At 40.3% G+C, this 27,427-nt stretch overlaps 1 protein-coding gene across 1 annotated transcript in view; it reads right to left on the reverse strand.

The window, feature by feature from the left end:
• The window catches only part of myo15ab (myosin XVAb), a gene marked incomplete at both ends in the record, with an annotated part of 54,140 nt that extends 31,499 nt beyond the window's left edge, over window positions 1-22,641 (reverse strand). The window contains 27 exon segments of the mRNA XM_079238276.1: window positions 41-165; window positions 266-311; window positions 1,549-1,700; window positions 2,260-2,337; window positions 4,372-4,497; window positions 5,121-5,252; window positions 5,983-6,078; window positions 6,185-6,308; window positions 6,650-6,708; window positions 6,833-6,946; window positions 7,095-7,256; window positions 7,965-8,078; window positions 8,422-8,485; window positions 9,548-9,651; window positions 9,851-9,947; window positions 10,471-10,545; window positions 11,136-11,245; window positions 11,377-11,440; window positions 12,439-12,521; window positions 12,742-13,135; window positions 13,294-13,535; window positions 13,753-13,950; window positions 16,557-16,874; window positions 17,043-17,162; window positions 17,267-19,495; window positions 20,030-20,100; window positions 20,103-22,641. Of these exon segments, the coding sequence (XP_079094402.1) occupies window positions 41-165; window positions 266-311; window positions 1,549-1,700; window positions 2,260-2,337; window positions 4,372-4,497; window positions 5,121-5,252; window positions 5,983-6,078; window positions 6,185-6,308; window positions 6,650-6,708; window positions 6,833-6,946; window positions 7,095-7,256; window positions 7,965-8,078; window positions 8,422-8,485; window positions 9,548-9,651; window positions 9,851-9,947; window positions 10,471-10,545; window positions 11,136-11,245; window positions 11,377-11,440; window positions 12,439-12,521; window positions 12,742-13,135; window positions 13,294-13,535; window positions 13,753-13,950; window positions 16,557-16,874; window positions 17,043-17,162; window positions 17,267-19,495; window positions 20,030-20,100; window positions 20,103-22,641 (8,036 nt within the window).
• Window positions 22,642-27,427: the final 4,786 nt, after the last annotated feature.

The following is a 27,427-nucleotide window of genomic DNA, read 5'->3' on the forward strand; positions in this document are numbered from 1 at the left end:
TTTGAAACATGCTCAGCATTTAGATAAATCAGGAACAAACCTTGTCAGGAAGCTCTGAAAGGGCATCCTGATTGGATAGCCCTCTCTTCTTATATACGTGGTTTCTATAATACCAGAGTAGTGCAGCTGAGTGTTGACTAGGTCCATGTTAAACACTCCTGGCTCCTGCACATACACACATAAATGAGCTGTTTACAGTAGGCCTACATATAAATTAATATGCAAAAACAAACACTGCAAACCTGCACACATCATGTAATGATACCTTATGATGGTTTGGCTTGATGCATCTCACAAAGTAAGGGTTACACCTGACACAGACAGATCACAATCGATAAAGTGATTAATAAATAAATGAAGGTTGGATTTTAAAAGGGCTCTGTTGTAGTTGTTACCCTTAAAATAATCAAAGAAAATCAACTTTATCTTTGTTAAAGCAAAGTTCTTCAGTCTCAGCACAGTTGCTGCTGCTGGTGTTTTAACCAGAACACATCACACCAGTTTTAACCCATAAGAGCTCAGCAGGACATATATGATGCATACGGATTCTGAGACATTTGGCATTGCTTTATGGTAAAAAAAAAAAAAAAAAAAGGCTCAAAATACTGTTGAACACAGTCTGATTTACGCATTATTTGACACCAAAAAGTCAAAGATTGGACTATAGGAATTTTGAAATATCGCATGGTAATAATTTATAAATATCTCTCAAAAATTGGTTACTTTTTCACATTTTATTAAAGGGATACTTAAAGACCTCCTAATTAAAAAGTGGACTTTTCTAACCATTTTTTTCAAGGGATGGTCATTAAGGTTTCAAATCTTTACATTGGCTTGCAGTTACCGCAGAATATATTTTAAACCTGCTGATAGTCATCAAATCCCAGAATGGCTGAGGCCCAGAATCTATTTGAGATATGTTTAAAGAAAATAAACATGACAGCGCTCTTAGATTTAGAATTCAGGTCAGCTCGTCCAGACCAGAGTTCAAAATAAACACGGAGAAAGCTGCTACGAGAAAAACCGCTGAAATGGAGGAGTGGAGATTAGATTTCAGCAAAATGTAGACATGTTTAAAGTTCGGTAAAAAGATTTTTATCTTATGCGCCTATGCACTGTGTACTTTAACTCATCTAGACTGATGTTTGATTTGAATCAGTTAAAATGCACTATATATTAGAAGAAGGGTATAATGAGAAATAGAGAGAATGTAGAAACAATTAAAATCATGTTAAGACAAATTTAAAAGGTGTCTGCAAAAATCATCAGGTAAGACTTTTGTGCAGACCTTTTTAATTATGTCTAAATATAAAATGTTTTTGCATTGTTTCTATTTCTCTTCATAGCTTCTCTATCTATCTCTAAAACAAAGTGAAAAGCTTTTATGTATTAAACACACTATTTAAGTAAACATTTGCCTTACATTTACATATTATGTTTGTGTGCTATTTCAGGGCCACAGCTGAAAGTTAAAGTGGGAAGATATGAGGTTACTTCAATATAAAGATTTCTGGCTTAAAAACAATTTAAAAACAGTTTTACTCCAACCTTTCCATCTTGTCCAGCAGCTCCTGCAGGCTAGACTGAAACTTGGTGCTGACTGTGTTGGCTTGCTGACGCCGAGCTGTGCTGCTACGTCGCAAGTTAGAGCGCTGATTTGATACGGACTCTGAGTGTTTTGAAAAGAGACTTGATACCATCTGTAGTCATAGAAATATATCACACACAGACAGAAAAGGGAGAGTTAACCCAAAAGAGAGAAGTCATCCTCAAATACAAGATAAGATAAGAGGTAGATGAGAGACTTGAGAAAGATTCACAATAATACTTCAACATCTCAGCAAACAGTCAGGATTCTTTCAGAAAGTGGAAGTATTGACACTTTAGCATGTAGTTTATAGCAGTATGTACAGCTTGTTTTATTTTATTTTATTTTACTTTATTTGCAAATCATAATCTGGACATTATCAGACGATGAAAACACAGTTATGCTTATCTTTCATTTGATTCTGCACAATGTGCACATGCATACACATACAGATAGTGATTCAGATCACTCCCCAAATTGAATTGATTCTAAGTTAGACCAAGACCTATTCTCGGGGGAAAAAAATCCACGTAGTATATTTTGTGTGAAGCTGCAAACAAACAAACTGACAGAGAGACAAACAGATAAACATAACCTCCTTGGTGGAGGTAAAAACAAATTCAACAGGGAGAATCGCCAAAATCCATCAGAAAAAAAGCTGCATTTTTTACTTTGTTTTTGCTTTGGATGAAGAGGTCCAGTACATCCTGACGGACCATGTCAAAGTTCTTATCCAAGAATTTGTGCACCTGCAACACACCATAGAAAAAAACATCAGAGTCTAATTCAGACCACAAAATTGTCATATTATAGTAAACCATATTCAAGCTTGTTTAACTACAAGCCTGAATCTAACAGTTGTTTGCATTTTAAGTTGCAACACAATAGAAGACAGGTTGGTTTTAAAGTGAACAAATGTACAAAGTTTAAAAAGTTTCAAGATGGTATCATGTATGTAGATCTATGTTACATTCTTTTAAATAATGAAAATATTTCAAACATATATTTCAACATAATATTGTTTTCAGTCTTCCCCAGCAGTGTATCATAATTTGAAGAGTTTTCATACAAATTGCCACATTTCAAAATTGATTCATTAATCTTTTTTCCCGTTCAGACAAGAAAAAAAACTTCAGGAGGCCCATAAGCCTCAGGAAGTCATGGATTCAGAGAAGCATGTCTGTGCCAGTGAAACAAGCCCAAATCTGGATATAAAACCAGGGAAAAAATATCTGCAGCCTCCATTGCTGTTAAGTAGAAGTTTGGATCTTCCAGCCCAGCCAATTTGAGAAATGTGGGACAAATGGACTTGGTTGGACTGAAAATAGTTTCTATAACTGAGCTCTTGGCTGAAATGGGAAATCCCTACTGTTACACAATAATCAGTGGAAAACTCCTCTAATCAGACTTTGTATGTTTCCAGAGACTTAGACTAGAGTTCCCCATGCAACATTGGACAGCAGAATTCTGCTACTCACTCACTAAGAGCAAGAGATTGGACCACATCAGTGCAGCTCTGAGGTCTTTACACTGGCTGCCTGTCCTTCATTGGATGGACTTTCAAGTTCTGTTGATGGTCTATAAAGTTCTGAATGGTTTAGAACCACAATATATCAGTGAACTCTTGACCAAGAATAAACCAACCGGTCTCATCAGGTCATCTGAATGCATCTGAATTCCCAGAGATAAAAGAAACCAGACGTTAAGAAGCTGCCTTCAGCTTTTATCCTCCACATGTCTGTAAAAACTCCTAGAAAGCCTCAGATCAGCTGAAATGCTCAGTTTATTTAAATCCAGGTTAAAGACGAGCCTATTCTCAGCTGCATTTGAATAGTTTTTATTTAAAAATTAAAGTCTGCACTTTTTTTAACCTAAATTTTAAACCTGATCATCTTTTAAATACTGTTTTTGTTCAATGTTCTTTCTTTTTTCTTTCTCCTTTGTTCTTTTTAAAGTTAAAATTATGCTTTTTAATTTCTAATGTTTCAATGTGTCTATAAAGCACTTTGAATAATCCTGCTGTAGAATTGTGCTATACAACTAAACTGGTCTTGCCTTGAGCACTTCCTGCTAAGACTGATTAGGGAAACCTAAAATTGTGATAATGAAAGGGAAATGTGGGATTATTTTAAAAAATAATTGAGGCAGCCATTTAAAGGGGCTTTAAGTTTTTTTATTGACAGCAAGGAGTGAATACTTTTGAATGTAATGTAAAACAATAATTCCTTCTAGTCTGAACTTAGTAAACTTTGAAAACTAATTTCTGGTGAATGAAAAGACTGATTTACACATATTACCAACAACTGTAGTACTAATTTAAGTCATGCATGAGTAAAACTTAAAATCCTTCTACTGTTTGTTAAATTTGAAGATGTGGTTGGACATGGTGAAGGAAACTTTACAAAGAAGAATGAGAGCTTCCTAAAAACAATAAAGCAAAGTTTCCATCTTGCTTATACATAAAAGTATGGATTCTACATTATCACAAGGCAACTGAATTAAAATGTCAACCTCACTTTGTTCCTAAACCTTGTTAAATTTGTTCCTGTTTCCTAATGTGATTTATGACGCAAAGGCAAAGAATAAAAATAGAAATTTAAAGATTACAACAGGAAAGAAAATAAAATAAAACAGCAACTCAAAAAAGAATATCGTGAAATATAGACAGACATACAGAGAAAAGAAAAACAGAGGGAAAAACAAGGGATAAATTGGGATTTAATTGAAGAAAGGTAGAAAGACAGAAATAAAGGAAGAGAAAGCAAAAACAAATAGACAAATACCTGATAGGTGACCTTCCCTGCATAGTGTTTCAGTGTGAACTCTGGCAATGGCATCTTTGGCCTAACATATAGTGGGTTGTTTCCATGGTGATAGTGGCACTTCTGAAGGAAGGTGTGGTCTGTTGCCTAGCAATAATTGGAAACGGTTAGTGGTTGGTGAGCCATGAAAACTAAACCCTTACAGCACCATCGCATGCTGCCTGTCTGCATTCAGCAGATTCCCTCAGTCTTCTCTTCACATCAGACTGTATTCATATTCCACACCGAGCACCAGAGACCTCATCACAAATTTATCTCAATATGCAGTCTGTCAACTTCTCATATAAAGAGCTCTGAAAATAAAGATCACAGCAGGTAAGCAGTTAAGTCGGCATGTGTAATAGCTTTGTATTGATCTGAGCTGGCTACGACACTCCCCTGGTTCAAGAGAAATCCAATAGTGATATATTTTTTGTTTTATTCCATTTCTTTTAAAAACTAAGGAATTAACTATTTGTATCATGAGTTATTGATAGAAGTTGTCCAGTCTTCATAGTACACTTTCATACTGTAAGAGGTTTGATGTGATCTGTAATCAAATCCAACTTTGTGACAAGCATAGACTCCACATGATAAATTGGAAACTTAAAGAAAGTCTTTTAACAGTCTTATTTTATTCAACACTTTCTGTATCTATACATATATTATTTATTATACTATCTGTGTTTCAGCAATAGAAATTAAGACTGGTTTTATAGCTGAAAGTGTACCTGGGGAAAACCGCATTGATCATCCAGTATGCGCAGTATCCCATGAGGCCTTGCAGCAATGAGATCAAGACACCCCTGGTTGTTAGTGAAGGGTTGCTGCTGCCACTCGATCTGCTCCCGCATGTATTCCTCCTACACACCACAATTTAGCACATACAAATAAACATGATTGTAAAACTCTTACAGCCCACTTTCATTGCTAGTTTTGCTGTGTCCACTTTAGTTCCTAAAAGATGTGAAAAAAAAGATCCACAAAACCTGATACGTATCTTTTGACTCTACAATCGATTTTTTTGGAGATGAACCTACTCATGTATGCTAAAAACGATAGTGGCGCTCAAGAGATATAAATGTAGGCTTACTGTTAACATGTGTTTTCAGTTCACATTTGTACATTCTGTAGCACAGCTCCACATGCAGCACACAACTGCTCTTCCTTAAAGAATAAAATAGTTTAAAAACTGAACTTGTACATATATTGTGCTGCTTCCTTATTTGATTTTTCCCTCATGTGACCTTATTTTGTGCTTGACTGTTGACTTGTGTGAGTGTTGTGTTTATCTTTTATAGAAACCACTGATGCTTTTATTGATTGATTGACCAAATTTTCAAAGCAAGTTATTTATATGTAAATTGGTGTATTGTATCATTTCCCTTTCAATTAAAACTTCAATAGCATGATGCAAACAAGTAGAAATGATTTATTTGTTGATCTTAATACTCCTCCTGTATTTATACTCATATGATAATGCTCCTCAATGGACCAGAAATGCATACACAAGGCCAAAAACTGGAGACGATGGCTTTTTATAATCCCAAAACACATATATGTTTGGCAGTCTGAGTTTATGGTTTCCCTGACCTGCACCTCCTGGAAGACGATCCTGTTAAAGTAGAACTGCAAAGTTTCATTGGCGTAGTTGATGCACAGCTGCTCAAAACTGTTTACCTGCAGCTCCTGAAGGGTAAAAAGAGGAGACTTAGGCATTTGTTTAGGTTAACCGGCATCACTTGGCTCAAAACACATCTGTAGTAGCATCAGTAGAAAAGATTCCTTTATGGACCTCAAATCCATATATGTCTAATATGGAGATGGAGAGGGCTTCGTTGCGAGGGTAGACCCGTCCGTTGATGCGCTCTGTCAGCCAACTAAACAGCAGCGAATACAGGATCTTGGCAACGGCATCTCTATGAGAAACACACAATAAGGTTTCCATGGAAACAGAAAACCCGGTTCCTATGGAAACAGAGGACATCTGAAAAATCTCTCCCCCAGCCCTGACGTCCTTTGTCCTCACATGCCTCTACCAAAGATTGGAAGAAAATATCAAAGACTCTTCACTCCCCCTCTATAGTCTCTTGGTATGATTTTTGAAAAGGGGTGGGGAAAAAAAAGAATAAAGAACTTTAAAAGGCCTCAAACAAGACAGTCAGACAGGCTTCAGTACTAAGTTGTTCCAAGAGCATGATGCATCATATATATATATTACCGAACAGATACTATACTGAGCTTTGTTGCAGTCACTCACCTGGCATCCACAGCACTCTCCACTGTCAGGGGAGTGTAAATCTTCTCCCTCACTGTATCCTAGCGGTGTTAAACACATGTTTTTGTTAATAACACTTATTTAGTGACTAATAATAATAATAATCTGAAATAATTATATGTTGTCAGTGATGGGGAAGTTTTTATAAAATTGGGGTCTGCTCACTGTAATTTTGAAGGTGACAGCTTTTTGCAAGTTCTCAGGTGAGACCTGCAGCAGCTCAGCTACGACCCTGATCTCCTGCGCACTCACCACCGACGCTACTTCCTGGCCCTCAGCCTGCAGAAGTGCACACATTTGTTTATTATTACCATCAGCTATCCATCAGCTATCAACATTATCATTACTACTGAACCGTGATACGAATGGTGTTATGTATCATATTTATGTGTGTGCACATTTCTGTGAGCAGAATCAAGAGGGAGACCTGGTGTGGCTGGAAGTAGACGTTCCCCAGATGAAGGACAGAGGACAAAAGCCTGTAGATACTATTTAGTTCCTCTGGGGTGAAACACAGGATATCCATGGCACTCAGCAAACGCTTAAAGTCCTCCCCATCATCTTTCCCCTCTATGGTACAATTCCCTCCCTGCAAACAAACACGCACACACACACACACACACACACACACACACACACACACACACACACACACACACACACACACACACACACACACACACGTGCACTGTTATCAACAACAACATAATTACCCTCACATAATTTCCCTCTGATTAAATAACACTTATCACAAGCTCTCAGTCTTGTTTTTGCAAACTTTTATGGATTAGATGCTCATCTTCCTGCAGTGATATACAAGACATACCTCATGGTTTGGATGAGCACTATGGCATCAGAATGGGGTATGCTGGGATGTTTTTATTGTGGAAAAACATGCATATTTGACCCTTCATTTAACGAGAGGATAATAATATAGTTTTTCTTAGTGTTGAGTTTGTTTTTAAAAAATACTTTCTGGTGTCAAAATGCTGCTTATGTAAACACAATGTACCTATGACATAAGGAGTGAATCAGTTTAAGACAGAACTATGAATCAAGCATTATAGTAAAAATAGTTAATGAAACCAGGGTGGCAATGCAAATCACCTTATAATAACTGGATTAGAAATAATAACACAGATAAATATTATTTTAACACACAACAGCTCAATTTTATTTAACAAAACAGTGACCTGATGTAATCAGTCCAAAATTAAACTTTCATTGAAATAAGAAAGAAGAAACCAGACACCGAGCAGTAGGTCATGCAGTGTGTGAGCAGCATTCATAAAAACACCTGATTCAGATAGTAGTAAGTCTCAGCCTCCTGCAGGTACAGTGTGTGCTTTTCATTTGGAGGAAGACCTGCCAACATCTCATAGAAGATGTGGTAATTCCTCTCGGATTTCGCCTGTGGATGAAAATACACACACACACAAACACATGAATAAGCCAGTCATAGGGATGCATATTACAACAGGGAGCTAAAAGATACAGAGGGATTTAGAGCCATGGTTGTGGATTTGTTTAAATGGGTTTAATACTGTCCACAAAGTGAGTTAAAGGAAATTTGTTGGATGCAAGTGGATAAATGTATTAAAGGACAGCAACTCGTTTGATCAAACACACAGGGAAAGAAAGGTATTGCTCATGTTGTGTGACTCTATAGTCTCCTCTTTCTCACAATGACTCATTTGTAAGAAGACTCTACTTGACCTACTGTGTGCGTGTCCATGTGTTCTTGTGTTTTTCACCTGAAAGACAATGCGGGACTTCTCCAACAGGTACTGAGACGTTATGGCACCACTGATTACACCCCTGGTAAATTGCACACAGGCAGGCAGACACACACACACATTCACACAGTGAGGCTGAGTTAAGTAACAGGTCATGCATGTGTAATGCATCTGGATCTTCCGTGTCACAGTTGTACCAGAAAATCAACTACTTATCTAACTGTGCTACTGGGACATGTAAGCACATTTGCTACTCAGCCCAAAAATATATGCCTCCATGCATTTTACAGCAAATCAAGTGTAACTGCTGTTTCATAGCATCATGAGGCTTCATGTTGATCTAAAACACACAAAACAAATTTTTTTAACATTAATGATAGATTAATTATTAATACTTCTAGCTTTCTGTGAAAATACAGTCAATATGGTGGGGTTCACAGACAAAAGAAAAAACATTTGCTTTGTTTTCAGAAATTTCCTGAATATTACTTTTGTTGTATTTAGTTCTTTCTTTTTTAAATCAAACATCTGTGTGCCTTTTTCGCACTAAAGTATGTCTTGCTGCTGTAAGATTCTGAACTTATGACACTAAATTCACCGACAGATTGTGGAAATGCTTGGAGTTTCCTAATGCAGAAGCCAAATCAATGTATTTCCAATTATAATCCAATTATAAATTATATATATAAAATTATTATAAATATTCAAATTCATTATAATACCATTTTGTCCAGCTTATTATAATTGTGTTCATACGAAGCCGATTCATAAAAACTTGCCAAGCTGAGAAAAAACAATGTATTTAGTGAAACCCTCAGTCTGAACCTGTTTTGAGCTGGTAGACAACATGAACATGTGAAATGAAAAAATGAAAAAAAAACCCAAACAAACCATCAAGCACATTTCAAATTCATGCAAGGCATCTGCAAGCATTAAACATTTATGAAGGTCAGTTTCTTCCCTCAAAATGAAATGACAGTTTGGTCTTGTTTAATATTGTGCAATTTGTTTGAGAAAACACTAAAAGTCCAGTAATTTTCTTGATCTAAAAGACCTAAAAAATTAAAATATTGTTTGTTTATTGTTTTTTTTTATTATTATTTCTTTTTCACTATAAACATCAGTATGTGCTGCTACTACTTACTCTTCCATGTAGATCTGTGTGTATTTGCCAAAGCGTGAGGAGTTGTCGTTACGCACTGTTTTGGCATTCCCGAAAGACTCCAACAGGGGTGTGGCCTCTAGGATCTGACCAATCATCACACAGAGCAAGGTTACCATAGCTACCTTCGACAGGGTTGGTGGTTGTTATTAAAGCAAAACACTTTACCTCTATCTGATGGAAGATGTTGCATAATAGAAAGAAAAAAGAATTGACAAACATACTTGAATTAAATGATCAGAGAATAAACTTACATTTTGATATAGACACAAAGACATGGTTGACAGCTACCTGTTGTGTGACGTTGCGTTTGTGATGTATGGCTGTCAAATAACGCAGGATCAGTTTTGTGGCTTCAGTCTTCCCTGATCCACTTTCTCCACTGGAAAAAACAAAAACCATTAACATATACTACATACTATTCAACAAATTATTTTCCTAACTGTGTGTTTAAAAAGATGTTTTCCTTCTGGACTAACGCGGTTAAAGAACCACATCAGTAGAAATTCTGAAAGTAAGAATTACACACAAAAAGTTTAGTTGTTGTTGTTTTGCTAACTTGAGATGCAAATAAACAAGAAGGATAAAAAATATTTTTCATTAGGACTCCTAAAACATATAATCATAAGAATAAAAGAACAATAAACGAATAATAAGTGAAAAGGCAATCAGAATAACAGTGAAAAAAAAGAAAAGAAAAAAATCCATATAGCCTCATTTTGGTAAAGCATAATGTCAAATAATAGAAAATTACTTGCTATATTGGCACAATACCTAGTATTTAAATAACTTGTAATAATTGGGACATAAAAAAAACTCACATTATGTCAAAATGCAAGTAAAATAAACATTTTATTCCAGATCTATCTAAGCCATTAGAAAAACAATTGTAACAACATTTATACCTGATCACAATACATTGGTCCTTTTTGGCATCCATCATGGTTGTATAAGAGAGATTAGCAATGGCAAAGAGATGGCTGCAACACAAGAAAATGTTTTTTTTAATGAAAAGTCACGTTTGTCAGTTGATCAGTTGTGCTCACACTGCATGTCTGTTGGACAAAGAAGTGAAGTGGTAGTGAAATCCATAACTAAACTCTCCCTTGGCAACCAACCAAAAACAGTGTAACACTACCCTCTGACTAACACCTGAGAGTGGTGGCATTTACACTTCTGTTTACCACCTAACAGCACCTCTCAGTACAGCTTACGACACATGGAGACACATGTAGACACATGTAAAACAAGAGTTCAAACACACATGGTCTTAGGGATCACAGACAAAGGTTAAGGAGTAATGTTTAAAGCTTGGTGTTTTACTAAACTCAGCTTCTGCCTATCCAGCATCTAACTATTTGTTCAATAAATAAGATCATTATATAAGATCATTATAGTTGAGATAAGACAGATGTGTTCATCTAAGTTAGTACAGCAGTGTAAGAATACACTTTGACATATTCAGCTTACTTACAAACAGACTGAACCCTTTACTTCCTTATTTAGGATAAAAAAATCCAGTGTCTAACACGACTAAAGCCACACACAAGCACACACTCCAAGATCTTACGGAGGATTGTCACCAAGACCATGGCCTTCATACTGAAGCACCATGTCTGTGCCATAAATGTTGAGCAACTTGTAGGGGTTCACAGACACAAGGATGCTGCCTATGTAAGTCTGGGAAGAAGAAACAAAGAAGGGACAGGAAAGGACAGTAAATGAATACATATATCTAGCAGTAGCTTAACTATATATTTTAAATGTTCTTATACTGGTTACTTAATTTGCATAATACAAGTTTAGCATACATATATAAGTTCTTGGTCGAAGCGCTTCTTGAGGTTCATCAGAATTGTAGTTTCATTCAGCTCACTGAAATTAAACCCAGAGGAAATTAAAAGACATGCAATGAGCACATTTTGTGTCCTGGAGAAGCATTCCCAAACTCAATTTCACATCAAGTTTTAATCACACTTCAAAGGCAATCAAAATCCCGGATTTCTTTAAAAGTACTGTTGAATTAACACAACTATCTAATTCAGGGTGAAGGTTTTTAACTCAAGTTCTACACAAACGTATGAAAGTGTGGCAGTTTAATAAAATACTCAATGACATTGTGGTGGCATTTTCCTTTTGAAATACACAAATATTAATAAAGCATTTAAAAAAGTATTTGTTCCTTGAAATGCACCGGAAAATGTCATTAGGTAAAGATGGTAAGAAAATTTTTAAGGAGTTAGGGAAAGCTGACTGCACTGCAACAATTATCTGTTAACAATTTACACTTAGCAGTGTAAATTGTTGACAGCAGTCTCTCAGCAGTACTGTGTCAGCACAACTGAAACTACAGGCAATTCAAATAATTTTTCACAAAAAGCTATTTACATATTTTGTCAAATGTGCTCTCATCATATAGTTTCACAAAGGATATGTTACATGTAAAAAAAAAGACAAAAGATCAAATGGACCTCAATATTAAAGTTGGTTATTGAAAAATCACATTAAATTGAAAGATAATAGGATAATAACATCTTTGGTTTTAAAGTTGCAGACATGACAAACCATAGGAAGAAAAGATCTCCTTTCCTTTCATGAAGGATAGCTTAGTGTTTCTTATGCTAAAGTAGATGATTATAAACGAGACACTGATGCTCTTCAGAAAAAGTCAACCAGCTTTTATCATGACTGATTTGGAATTTGCCTGAGCAAAGAAGACTACTTGACCAGACCCATTATAAATTGCCGCATGAGAAAACTGAAAGAATATGGACTGAGATGAACGGTGTAGTTTTAATCTTAAGCTATAAAATGGTTGACAGAGTGAACAACCAAAAAATCAGATTGTTTTCATTGTACTGGATTTTGCTTACGGTAGCTGAGTCATGTCCTCCATTCCCTCCGCCCAGCGTTTAACCCTGTAGCTTGTTGTGGGCATGCTTACAATAGAGTAGATCTAGACACATATATTAGTACATAATTAGCACAACAAAATCATATGACATAGCTATGTTGTTTGGGGCTGAACAAAAACATTTTGTGGTGGTTCACCATCTTATGCATATATCAAACTCATTCTCATTTTAGATTATTATCCACCAAACTGTATTAAAGAAAAAAAAAAGCTTACTTTGTATTTTCAAATAACCGCCCAAATTAATCATAAATCTAAATACCTTATCATACCAGCTTTGACCTGGAACTTTTACTCTGCCGGGGGTCCAGTCGACATTTTGAGTCTTTCCATCCACAACCCGAGGAGATGGTGAATATCCTTCTAACACCCCATCTTCTCTGTACATAGACCACTTGGACAAATTCTGGAATGTGCCATGTGGTAAAACTCTCTCTGCTGCCCAAACATCCTCCCCACTTTCATCTCCTCCTTGAACATTTCTGGCCCAGTGGCCAGAGCGCGGTCCATATGGAGGTATAACAGCATAGCGATAGTCCTCACCCTGTAGTCCGATTGGCACACTGTATGAGGCATAGCGAAGCTGCTGGTTTTGGATGGCATCTGACAATCTTGGGTTGTGAAACCGACGTGTGAGAAGAGAGTCATCCGGCAGCCTGTGGGACAAATGGACATATTATGTCATGCTACATGGGTAAAAAGTTACATTTCCCAGCATAGCACTTCTATTATCTGTAAAGGTAATGCTGTGCAACACTTGGACAAGCCTATTTAGCCATCTATCTGAGTTTTTATGAGAAGTGTAGTCTCCTACCTGAAACTGACACCATGCAGCTCACCACCCTGCAGTGCAGAGAAAACGTTAGGACTGGTGGGTTTGGGTGCACCTGACAGTGCTGAGTTTTCTGAGAGATGATAGAGATTTGCAGAACGAAGGTCTTTGTTTTGCCTAAGGGCAGCTGCCAGGTTTGGAGTGGAGGGCTTCTGGCCAGGGATAACCAGAGAACCTTCTGGAAGCTGGAATGATGCACCACGAAGGTTCTCATTTAAAAGAGCCTGCAAGTTGCAGAAGAAAGACTCCAAGTTACCGTATCTTGAAGAACATGACTGTTGTATTTTCCTTATATAAATCATTAATATAGCTTTCAACTGACTGTGGCTGCTACAATTAGTTTACTTTTGAGAGACAAAAGGACCTGATTAGTGCAAAGGGAACAAAAGAAAAAAAGAAGAAGCATGTTAGCAAAGTAAAATAAGTTTAACAGAAACACACTTTGGATAGGTTGGGGCTAACTTGATTCCGCGGGTCAATAATGATGGTACCATCAGGCAGGGAGTATGAAACACCCCTTAGGTAGGGATTCTGTAGGGCAGCTGCCAGGTTCGGACTCTTGGGTTTTCTTGGGTCCACTATAATTGTACCATCTGGGAGGGTGAATGAAGCTCCTTTCAAAGCCGGGTTACTTAGAGCCTGAGTATTACAACAGATGGTGTCAGTTAATGAGACTATAAGACATTAGACAATTGCAATTTATCTGGTTTTAAGGAAATAAAGTAGCAGATTTGATTACCAGTTATTAGAAATAATAGAACATCATCAGTTTTGAGAGATTTTTAAAAATCTTTGTACAGATGGTCCTTGGTTTACAAATGAGTTCCGTTCCTACACCACAGTGTAATCTGAAATTCCGTACAAGATGAATTTTTACCCTTAAATACCCCCTTAATTCCTAAAAATCCCTAAAAATACACATATCTAAATACACATATTTTATACATCATATTAATAGGTAAACAGTACAGGCAATTATAATAGACCATCCATCCATCCATCTTCTGCTGCTTATCCAGGGTCGGATTGCGAGGGCAGCAGCCTAAGCAGGGAAGCCCAGAGTTTCCTTTCCCCAGCCACATTTGCCAACTCTGCGGTGGGGATCCCACAGCACTTCCAGGCCAGCCGAGAGATATAATCCCTCCAGCGTATCCTGGGTCTCCCCCGGGGTCTCCTCACACCTCACCAGGGAAGCGTCCAGGAGGCATCCTGACCAGATGCCTCAGCACCTCAGCTGCCTCCTCTTGATGCAAAGGAGGAGCGGTTCTACTCTGATCCCCTCCCCGATGACCAAGGTCCTCACCCTATCTCTAAGGGAGAGCCTGGCCACTGTGCAGAGGAAACTCATTTCAGCCGTCTGTATCGAGATCTCATTCTTTCAGTCACGACCCACAGTTCATGACCATAGGTGAGGGTAGGAACATAGATCAACTGGTAAATCGAGAGCTTTTCCTTTTGGCTCAGCTCATTTTTCACCTCGACAGACTGGCCAAGAGTCCGGATTACTGCAGATGTCGCACTGATCCGTCTGTTGATCTCATGTTCCATCCTTCCCTTACTCTGGAACAAAACCCCGAGATACTTTAACTCCTCCACTTGAGGCAGGACCTAACTCCCGACCCGGAGAGGGCAATCCATGGCTGAGGACAATGGTCTCTGATTTGGAGGTGCTGATTCCCATCCCAGCCGCTTCACACTCGGCTGCGAATAGCTCAAGCAAGAGCTAGAGTTCATGGCCAAGATGAAGCCATGGGACCATGTCATCTGCAAAAAGCCAGTCCTGAGGCCACCTAGCCGGATCCCCTCAACGCCGCGGCTGCGCCTAGAAATTCTGTCCATATAAGTTATGAACAAAATCGGTGATTCAGACCAAGTTCTGACACCTGTCATACAGGAACCGGACAGCTTGTACAAGGGGATCCGGCACCCCATACTCCCAGAGAACCCCCCACAGCATTCCCCGGGGGACACGGTCAAATGCCTTCTCCAGGTCCACAAAGCACACGTAGACTGGAGGCTGAGGAGTGTGATTCCCCTGTAATTGGAACACACCCTCTAGTCCCCCTTCTTAAAAAATGGGACCACCACCCCAGTCTGCCAATCCAGAGGCACTGTCCCAGATGCCAATGCAATGTTGCAGAGGTGTGTCAGCCAGGACAGCCCTACAGCATCCAGAGCCTTAAGGAACTCAGGGCAGATCTCATCCACCCCTGGGGGCCTTGCCACCGGGGAGCTTTTTGACCACCTCAGCTACTTCAGCCAAAGAGATAGGAGAGTCCACCCTGAGTCCCCCAGCTCTGCTTCCTCACCAGAAGACCAGTTGGTAGGAGGAGGAGGAGGAGGCATGCTTTCCAATCACTCTCCTCCAGGTCTCACTGTCATTGCCCATGTAAGCACTGAAATCCCCCAAGAGAACAAGGGAGTCCCCAGAAGCACCCTTCAACACGTCATCCAAGGACTCCAGAAAGGGTGGGTACTCTGAACTGCTGTTCGGTGTATAAGCACAGACAAAAGTCAGAACCCATCCCCCCACCCGAAGGCGGAGGGAAACTACCCTTTCGTCCACCAGGGTAAACCCCAACATGCAGGCACCAAGCTGGGGGCTAATGAGAATGCCCACACCTGCTTGGTGCCTCTCACCATGAGCAACTCCAGAGTGGAAGAAGGTCCAGCCCCTCTCGAGGGTACTGGTTCGAGAGCCCAAGCCATGCGTCAAGGTGAGTCCAACTATATCTAGCCGGAACCACTCAACCTTGCCCACAAGCTCAGGCTCCTTCCCCACCAGAGAGGTGACATTCCACATCTCTAGAGCCAGTTTCTGCAACCGAGGATCAGACCGCCAAGGCCTCCGCCTCTTGCTGCTGCCCAGCTCACATTGCACCCGACCCCGATGGCTCCTCCCGCAGATGGGGAGCCCGTAAGAGGTAATTAAAAAAAAAATAATTAAAAATCAAAATGTACATTTAAATAAAATAACGTGTCCTGCGTTGTAAGAGTTTATACAGAACCTTATAACATCCAAACTTGCTTTTTTTATTCACATGTATTTAACGAGTGTTGTAAAGTTGAAACAACATAACCCAACGACCAGTGTAGTGTGTGTTCATATAAATTCCTACTATATTATGGAAAACAAAAAAGGGGAAGAGAGAGTCATAACTTAATTAAGATCAAATAGAACAAACAGCAGTGAAATATGGAAAAAAATTAGAAAACCTTCAAAGAGATCTGAATCTATATCTAACCTGAGCCAGGTTTGGTGACATAGGTGTACTGGGGTCTCGAACACCCCCTGGTAGTGTAAACGAGGCATTCAGTAGTGAGGAGTGTTGGAGGGCACTGGACAGGTTTGGAGATACAGGTTTCCTTGGATCTATGATGATAGTGCCATCTGGAAGGGTGTAAGAAGCACTCTTTAGGTAAGGGTTCTGAAGTGCTGCTTTAAGGTCTGGGGACTTTTGTGTCTTGGAGTCTATCACAATAGTCCCATTGGGGAGAGAGTAGGAGGCTCTGCGCAGAGCTGGATTATTCAGGGCTTTGCTGAGGTTTGGAGAAATGGGTTGCTGAAAAAGCAGACAGAGCAATACAAAAAAAGAACAATATTTATTAGCAGTAACTACACACTGAACAAATGTAACAATGGGAAATAGTGAATAAAAATAAGATAAAAAAAAAAAAAGATAGAAATAGAAAGTCCTATTTAAAGAAAAGGACTATAAGTCATGGGTTACTTGCTGTCTAGGATCTATGATGGTGCCATCAGGGAGAGTGTATGAAGCAGCCTTGACATCCTGGTTTTGAAGCGCTCCATAAAGGTTAGGTGACATTGGTCTCTGAAGTGCACGAGGGTCCTGGTTATGGAGGAGTGAATAATAATGTAAGCAGAATTTTAATTATTATAGAACTGTAATTAATAACAAACACTGTCAGTTAAATATACTCCTTTTATACCTACCTTGACAACTGATCCATCACGCAACATATATGAGGCACTGCGGACCTGTTGGTTCTGCAGTGCATGGCCAAGCAACGGAGAGGAACGTGTATCTGTATAAGGCGATGCCAAGGTCCCATCTGGCAGCCGGAATGATGCATGCATTAACTGTGGGTTTTGCAATGCACTTCCCAACATTGGTGAAGTGGGTCTTTGAGAGGGCTGTCTAAGTTGCATAGATGTTTGATAAGATGCTTGGCGGAGGTTTGAGTTCTGTTGAAGTGCATAGTTGAGCTGAGGCGTAGTTGGTACATAAGGATTACGGCGTTGCATCATAGGAGTTCTCAAAGCAGAAACATTGTGCAAATCGGATCTACTTTGCAGTGCATCATGGAGCAATGGTGCTGGGCCAGGCTCAGAGACATAATCAAATGGAGTAACAACAGTTGGTCCATATGGTGATTGTAACTGTGGAGTTCTATAAGAAGCCACGCCTCTTAGTGCCTGACCATGTCTCATGGCTCCAGAGAGCATTGGAGATGAGGGTACAGATGGGGCATATGGAGACTGAGGTCTCTGAATTGGAGACACCTGAGATGCTTCTTTCAGTGCCTGGTTTTGCAAAGCTCCGGACAGCATTGGGGAAGCAGGTGGCAGAGGTTGCTCATAAGGTGACCCTGGCCTTTGCAAGGGAGACACGTAAGAGGCATCACGTAAAGCCTGATTTTGAAGGGCTCTGGACAAAATGGGGGATGAAGGGGCCATTGACTGCTCATAAGGTGACATTGGTCCCTGCATTGAGGAAGTATAGGATGCATCCTGAATGGCCTGGTTTTGCATTGCAACTGACAGCATAGGGGATGAAGGCACATAAGGTCCTACTGATTCCATACCCATTTCACTCATGCCCATAATTTGGGTAGGATCTGGAGCAAACGTGGATGAAAATGAAGCCTGCTGAATAGTCTGGTTTTGTAAAGCTCCAGATAACATAGGAGTGGAGGGGGCAGCAAACTGATGCGACTGCTCAATGTAAGCATCTGCATTTGAGCCTGCCATGTACATTTCTGGTGTCAAAGCGGGGGAATGGACAGCACGATGAGGTAGGAGGGGTGAAGACTGACGAGAAAGTTGAGGAGAGAGGCGTGGGGATCCAGGGTGAGGCATATGTTTAAAGGAGAGCTGTGGGGAGGCAGGAGGCATCCTCCTCATGGACTGCTGGGCCATGAAAGGACGTCCTCGAGCAATTGGGCGGGGAGGTACTCGGCCAGATTCCCTCCTCCCTAATGGAGTGCGATGAACCATATGAGGAGAGTGGAAAGGAGAAGAGTTGAGGGAGGAGTCTATTGTAAGAACAGATGATCTATTACTTCTTATTGATGAAGCACGAAACGGACGCACATTTTGGGTGGGTGGAGGGACTGGTCGTCCTCTGAGACCCATGGGGGAGGGTCTCACGGTACCTAAAGGAACATTTCCCCCCATCCTAGGCCTGGCCAATGGTGTGGGGTCCCTCAGCAGCCGAGTTGACCGACGGGAAAGGGTGGGAGATGTTGGAGCTGGCCGGGGTGCTGTAGGGGATAAACTACGACAAGATGGAGAGGGAGAAGGTCTTCTACTGAGATGTGGAGAGAGAGGAGGAGGTGATGATGTGGGGCCATGAGAAATGGTAGGAGAGGGTGACCCTTGCACCCTTCCCCCTCCAAATGGGTGCTGGGCAGGAGTAGGAGACTGTGAGGGACTTTGCCTTCTCATGGAAACGCGGGGAGATGAAGATGGAGAATGCTGCCTCATTGACATTCTTGGTGAGGCTGGAGGACTACGTTGGATCGTGGAAGCACGGGGAGAGAGGTGGGGTGACGGTCCTCGAGCCAGTGGAGATGGTGATCTCTGAGGTTGCATTCTCCTACGAGCAAGAGGAGACACCATAGGGGAGACAGGAGGTGAGATCCTTCGAGACATAACAGATGGGGGTCTTTGGGCATTAATTAACCCACTCCTCATGGATGCCTGTGGGGATGGGCTGCGCCTCTGTGCAACCATAGGAGAGGATAATGGGGAAGGTCTAGTAACAGGATGGTGTTGCATTTGTGGAGACGGCATGATGACAGAACGACGGGATGGAGTTGGTGAGGATTGTATGCGACGTGCAGGAAGGGGAGACATGCTTGCTTGTTTAATAATCATGGCGGATGGTGTTGGTATAGAAGGGGGTCCGTAACCCTGCTGCATCATTGGGTCTGCCATCATCTGTTATAAGGACAATGAATACATTATAAATGAAAGTGTACAGTAAATAAAAAAATTGAGTCAAGAAACTCTTTAATGATACCATTTATTGATAATTAGAATGGTTAAGTACTATTAAAAACAGTATTTAATTCAATTCAATACGGCTTTATTTGTATAGCGCCACTTTACAAGAATGTCATCTCAGGGCACTTTACAGAAACATCAGTTTGAGCCTATTCATAATGATCAGCCAAGTTTAGGAAAACCAACATCAGATCTTGATTTCAATCCAATCCCCTGTCCCCTGACAGTGGAAAGGTTCATAGGAAAAAAAAGCTTCCTACACAAACTTAAAATTCTAGACAATCAGCTACACCAGAATAGTACATAATTGTTGCAATGAGCTAATTGTCAGTTATTTGGGGTCAAAAATAGTTCTTAAACAGGAATCAGACCTGACTGCATTCACTAAAACTTTGCTTGATATTTTATATTGGCTGCTGAAGGGAAGAAATTTTATCAAGCTAACAAGAATACCTATTCACGTTTTACTGGACACTGTAGTATAAGAGACTGTTTCTCCCTCATGGGCAGAAGTAAAGACACAGCAGAGCTGTAATTACCTGTGTTGATATCATTTGTGGAGACATCTGTTGCTGATACATCATTTGTTGTGACATCAACTGCTCTTGTGGAGATATCATTTGCTGAGGCATGATCTGGTCTTGTAGGGACATCATTTGCTGGGGCATCATCTGATCTTGTGGTGACATCATCTGGTCTTGTGGTGACATCATTGGCTGATGTAGTGACATCATTGGCTGTGGCATCATCTGGTCTTGTGGTGACATTATTTGCTGGGGCATAATGTGCTGCTGTGGCAAAATCTGTGTTGCCATCATCTGGGGGGACATACTCTGTTCTTGCTGAAACATCATCTGCTGCTGTGTTGGCATTGTCTGCTGTTGTGGTGACATCATCTGTTGCTGAGGTGACATCATTTGTTGTTGAGGAGACATTGTTTGAGGGGGAAACATAGGTTGTGAGGACATCATCATCTGTTGTGGTGACATTGACATTTGCTGCTGCAGTGACATCATATCGCCAAGATGACCAGATGCAAGAGGAATCTGATCTTCATACTGGATCTCTGACATGTCTTCAAATTCTGGATCAGGTGGTAATGTAGGTGGTGGAGGCATAGGAACATCAAGACGTTCTTTCCCAAACAGGCGCACTTGAGGTCTGGGAACTCTAAATGTAATGTCACCCTTGTGAACACCACCAGTATCACTGCTATATTGGTTACTTTGGCCTGCATACTGGTCCTCATAAAGACCCTGTGCCTGATCCACACCCTGTCCTGTAAAACCAAAGCCTTGCTGGCTTCCTGGTGTGAATCCTGCTGTTGAATGAGAGCTGAGGTCTTGGTAGACCATGCCAGCATCCCTATAGCTAAGCTGATAATCTGTGGGAAATCTTCCCTGCATTCCCATAGTAGCAGAATGAGGATTCTCATAATATGCTGTTTGCCCATTGTCATAGTAACCAATTTGTGCATCTCCATAGTAAACTCCCTGATCATTTTCACCATAATAAGCTTGAACCTGAGGATCAAGAAATCCATCCATCTCCCCTCCATACAAATGGCCTTCACCCATTAGAGCATAGTAGGCCAAAGTATCATCACCATACATAGCTGGATATTGCTGGTAACCATAGAGATCAGCTTCATGGTTATCATAGTACTCTTGTGTAGAAGAATAAGGGTTATAGTAATCCACCATACCATCATCATAAAGACCACCTTCATAATATTCTGCATTTGCGTCATAGAGCCCATCTTCCTCATAGTACCCCAGATCTTGATAATCAGGCCCGTCAGCCCCATTGTCATAGTAACCAAACTGATCCTGGCTTCCATATGCTGCTGCATCCTCTCCATAACCATCATCATATCCTCCATAACCTTTCTGATTGACTAATTGCTGGTTGAATCCATACATGTCTTCTCCATGCTCATAACCACTGTTATAATAACCTTGCATATTCCGCCTGGAACCGACTTGTCTGCCGCTTGCTCGATAACCATCCCAGCCTTGATGTCCTGAATGTCCTCGCATTTTGGTGGACAGGAAGCGTTTGGTCAGCCAGTTAGTTGCCGCTGCAACTTTACCCAGTAACATACTACTGTTCTTGAAATCGTCAGCTGGTCCAGCACTATCCTTTTTTTTAAATAAACCTTTAAAGAAGCCCCCCTTTTTCTCATTTGATCCTCCTCCCAGACGAAGAAGCATATAGGTTGGTTTTTTTCCATCTTTTGCAGCTGCCTTCTCTTTGGCCTCCTTCTCCTTTTTTCTCTTTTTGCTCGCCTTAAACCTCATCATGAATCGAGAAGTATTCTTTAACATTGACTTGCGACGTTTCTTCTTAGCAAGCCGGCTTTTTCTCTTTCCCAAACGTAGGAACAAACGTGATGTGCTCTTGAGCTTCTTGATGCTGCTTCTGCGCCTTTTGAAACCAGAGAACTTCATAAACATTCTGGACATGTTCTTCAAGCCTTTCTTAGGGAAAGTTTCCTTTGCCGGAACTTGTGGTGTTTCCTCTTTCTTTTTAACTTTTTTCTTCCTTGCATCAGTGTCAGATTTTCCTCCCTTATGTTGTTTGTCGTCTTTTCCTCGTTTTTTGGATTTACCACCAATGTCTTCATCTTCATCCTCCTCGTCTTCATCTTCATCATCATCCTCAGAGTCCTCCCCACGTCTAGATTTCCCTCCTTTCTTTGCTTTACCTCCCTTGCCTCCTCGCCCCTTCCCTCTCCTGTCATCCTCCGAATCTTCCTCATCCTCTTCCTCACTAAAGTCTTCATCCTCCATCTCATCACTCAACAGCTCCTCTTCTTCTTCCTCAGACTCCACTTTCTTACCTTTCCCCTTGTCTTTCCCTTTCTTCCCATCATCTTTTCCCTTGGGTGGCTCTTCCTTTCCCTTCTTCCCCCCTTTCTTATCATCCTTTCCACCTTTCTTATCATCCTTTCCAGCTTTCTTGTCGTCTTTTCCTCCTTTTTTATCATCTTTCCCTTTTTTGTCCTCCTCTTTCTTTTTCTCTGGTTCAGGTTTTCCACCCTTCTTTGTGTCCTTTTTAGCATCTTTCTTACCAGGCATTTTGACAAGTGACTACGAGCACACCATGCCCTCTGTGCAGGATGCAATGAGCTGACCTTAAAATGGAGAATGACATTTACAATTCTTGTAAGTCAACAATGTGGAAGTATTTGAAAATAATCATAAAGAAAATGTGTCTTTAAAATGAAAAACAGAATGTGGAACCCACCTTTAGAAGGTTTTCTTGATTTAGATATGCCTTTATATTTGTGCTAAAAGCACTATATGTAGGTTCAGTATAAGTATGAGGACAGGTCCACCTGGCCAAAGCAGCATACACTGCCTAAATCTAGTCCCCATGAAGGCTTCTGTTCAGATATACAAAAGATTAGATTAAGGAATCATTTTACAAACACATATGTTTGCATAAAAACATTGAAATACATTGTTGCTTAAGTCTTGAGCTATCCCTGTATTTCTGTATTTTGCTTTTAGGGAGCTAGGCATTTGCAATCCTTTAAAGTAGTCTTAATTCAGTACTTATACCTGACCATCTTCTGAAACTTTTCTTTTTTGTTGAACCTTTTAAAACCTACCTATGACACAATAAACCTAACTGATATGACAGATGTCGTGTTCACAGTCAACTTAGAAAAGAACCTATTTAAAATTTTAACTTTATGTATTTTGTATTTAGCAGCTTCATCTGCAAAAAGGAAAACAGTTATAAAATAGCACTTTTGTACCAACAATGTGGCTCCTGAAGCACTTTAAACCCAAAGCAGAATATCTCAGCCTTGACTGAGGTCTGTCCCATCCGTCTGCTTATCTACAACAGAACAATATCTAAAAATATTCTGCTAAGACTCGACACGGGATCTGAGTGATCATTCAGACAAATATTTAATTTAGGTCCATCAGCTGATCCATCTTATGAACTGTTGAAGCTCCATCAATAATAATATCAAGAAGCCATTCTTCAAGAAGGGAAACAGGGAAAACTGGCTGAGGAATGGCTGCTTGATAGAGCTCGCCAAATTTCAACCAAGTTTTATGAAAAGATTAAAACTCCCCAGAGACCGCACCTCAATATTTCTGCAATGTGGGATCATCTTGACAGAGAACAGAACAAAAGGTAGCCAACATCCAAGAAAAAGCTTTGAAATGTCCTTCAAAAACCTACAAGACTATTCCTGTAGATTACTTAAAGAAATTACAAGAAAGCTTGTCAAAGAGGGTTTAGATTGATTTGAAGAATAAAAGTAGCCATAAAACATATTTATATTCACACCAGTTTCACAAATTCTGTTTTATATACTGCATTTCAATTCACATTTACAAACCTTTCAATAAATCCCTAAACCTATTTCCAACTTTCATGGTAAAATACACAAGAGATGGCTCAAGATTTGTGCATGGTGTTAGCACTAACCCTGAGATTTAAATCCCTAACACATTTAGGATCATGCTAAATATCATTCTTAGTTATTAATTATTAAGAGCTAACATTTGACCACAAACTGTTGTATTAAATACTTCAGTTAGAGTTGCCATAATGTACTGTGTGAAACATCACTTTCCACTTCAAGACTTGCTTAAAGTTTTTAATCCCTCAAGCTTACAATTAAATTTCCAACAATCTTTAAAGAATGTTGTAAACTAATTGGTAGTAGGTTTGGTGAGCCAGCACTCTGAACACCTTGTATATATCTGAATCTGCTTACGTATACCAAACATTGACTGTATAATAAAAATGAGTCTTACTGCACACCTACAAGGAGATTATTACTGTAATAGCTTTTATCATTTCCATTCCCCTGCAGCATTAGCTTTCTGTTAAAGTTAGATACAAACATAAAAAACACACAAACTCCAACTAAAGCTCTACCCCCACTGTGGTTCAGTCTTTCTCATGCAGACTTGCAGCTAAAGCCAACTTCTTATGGATGTGTTCCCACCTTCATTCACCGAAGGAGCTTTCCATTAGTCATTTTCCCTGCAGCGAGAAACGGTACTAAAGAGTAAGTCCAGTGCCTGGAGTCTTCAAATCTGTTGTATACTGACTGCACAACTCTTCTTCAGTAGTCAACATAAAAAAAAAGAAACAAACAAAAAGAAAAACGTATTAACTAATACCTCTTGGTCACAAGGAACTTCTTCTGCTGACCTGTCTTCTGTTGCTCACTACAACACATTGCTTCATTCAACACGACACCTATTTCACACTGCCCTCATCAGTGTGCACGATAGCTTGTGTGCGTGAGTAAGCGTATGTGAGAAAGAAAAAGAAACGGGCAGATGAGTTGCCTGTTTGTGTGTGTTTGCATGTGTGCACATATGTGTAAGTGTATGTGTGCCTGGACAGTTACTTGTGATGGGGTGTAGACGGATTCTTAATTTGTCATCTGGCTCTACAGGTGTAACACGAGATCTCTGAGCGTCTGAGGGGGCGGGGCATTAATAATACAAAAGGTCCAGCGAGAGAGACACGAAGAAAGAGTGATCGACATCAGATGTTGAAGAAAAGTCTGATTGGAAGCAAGATGTCATCAAATTAATGAATATCTAGTAATCAACTATCTTAAATATCTATCTAATTTGTGTGCATTAGAGGTGATGACGACCTGGATGTGGTCTATTCTGAATCTGCTCTTCTCTTTCTCTTAAAGTTATCAATACTGGCAAGTGTGATGCGTTAATAAATGTATACATGTGTATTAAATGTTTTTAACCAGTCTTGAGATGAACATTAGTCTCCACAAACCTACTTCCACGTAAAGAACTGCAGGAGAAGGGGCAGAGGCAGCAGAAACACTCACTTCTAAGAGATATGACGTCTTCCCTCTTGGTATCAGTGACAGAGGATTGACTCTCACAAACACACATACACATAGAGCCACAGCAAGCAAAGGATCGGTGACAGGACTGTGATTATTAGTGCAATCAACCAAATTATCCATCTTCCACAGGGAAGGGGTCAGATTGCTAGATCTGTCCTGCTACACAGCATAGGTGTTGGGTTGCCCGATCTTGATCTTTTGGGATGTAAGTCTATCTGATCATTACCAACCAGCAAAGAACACAGTAGTGTTTGCTTGTGTCCAAACAATGCTCATAGAGATGTCTTAAAAAGACAAGAGCATGGTAAAAGAATATTTTTTTCTTTTCCAACAGTATGTTTCTGACTGCACATGTGCCTTTGGATAAGAATTTAAAAATCTTTTCAAATGTGTAAAGCTCTGAGCTGCAGCCAGTCTCCATCTTCCCAAAGCAACAGCTGCTGGCAGGTGGTCCACCATCTTTTGAAAGAATTTTTTTAAAGAGGAGTCAACACTGGGAAATTGGGATACATGCCTTGGAGAATAAAGCTGAATTATGACAGAGGTGGACTTGATGAGGCTCATCAAAAATATCCGGGTCCTGAGGGGAAGCAAGAGATCATCTTTGTCACTGAACACACAAACTAAAAAAAAACACTAACACACACACACACACACAAACACACAGAAATCTGCTGCTATCTAGTGGAGCAGCACCACACCTGCAGCACTCCTATTAACTTCAAGCTGGTTGCAGGTGGTCAGGTAAGTTCACAGGAAGCTTGCCCAGCACACAGATCTTTATCTATTACGTTGATCTTCAAACTTACGGAGAAATATTTATCATGCAGAGGTAATGAAGAAAATCCCAAGTCCCAGGATGCTGACAAATGACAGACTGCGCGTGGGTGTGTGCAGCAGACTTAACGGAGAGGGTGGATATGTGGATCCAAACTCTCCAAAAACTTACCTCTGCTACGATACATCCTACTTTAAGAAATCCTCACGTTACTGGTGCTCCATAGTCACGTTTACCCATCCTCTCACAAGGTCAAAACGCGGGGGAAATACAAAAAGGGAAAAATGCCCCCGCAAAATTTAAACAAATCCCTTTTGCATTTTCATAATCTTAATTACTTACACAGCTTCACGCCTTACCTGCTCCTCTGGCCAAGCAGAAAGCAGTAGGGGTCGGTCTGCAGGGAGGAAAACTGTGCCACTGGGAACGGAGGATGAATATTTAACGACCGCTATTCTTCGGCGGCCGGCCGGGGGCTTGAGTTCCACACACTCCGGTGAGAGCTGATGAGCTCCGTGGGTGGGCATACCGTTCATAAACACTTTGAGACACACTGATACAGACACAGTGATAAATAAACCGAGTATGTAAACTTTAGACATGTCAAGTTGTATTATTTAACGAAAGATACTAATCTTTTCTGAGCAGGCTTTGGCAGCTGGTTCAATTTTAACAGCTAGCTTAAAATGAAATATAGCATCAGTTAAGTAAAAAAGAACAGAATAAAAAGTTGGGTATGTCTGCAGTATCTGGCTGTTAAGCCTAGATTATACCTTAAAGTGAGCTTTGTGTACTAAATACTTCCTTTCATCCGCGCTCAACAGGGTGAGAAAGTGTGTCATGAGATGGCTCATGAGATGGTACACCGCAAAATGTACCATAACGTCTCCACATGAGCAGTCCTTCTGTTGCCCGCCAGATGGACCTGCCTGACAACAAACAAACTGCCGAGGCAGACCCACAAACTGCTGCATCTCCAACGGATTCATTTCATAACCCAGACGACCTTGCCGTCTCCCGGCATCACCAGCTGGTCGGCCGTATCAAAACACTTTTTGGCTTTGAGATCATACCTGCTGTGACGAGCTGCGATGCGAGACATCGCTGGCTTCAGAAACGCAACAAGCCTTGGGCTATGTACGTGCTATTTTTAGAAACATTACCGCAACAGTACCTTACACACCATAGAATTGAGGCATTCGTGTGTGTTCACACACTATAGCCTATT

This window comes from Telmatherina bonti (assembly GCF_933228915.1).
Source record: "Telmatherina bonti genome assembly, chromosome: 3".
NCBI lineage: Eukaryota > Metazoa > Chordata > Actinopteri > Atheriniformes > Telmatherinidae > Telmatherina > Telmatherina bonti.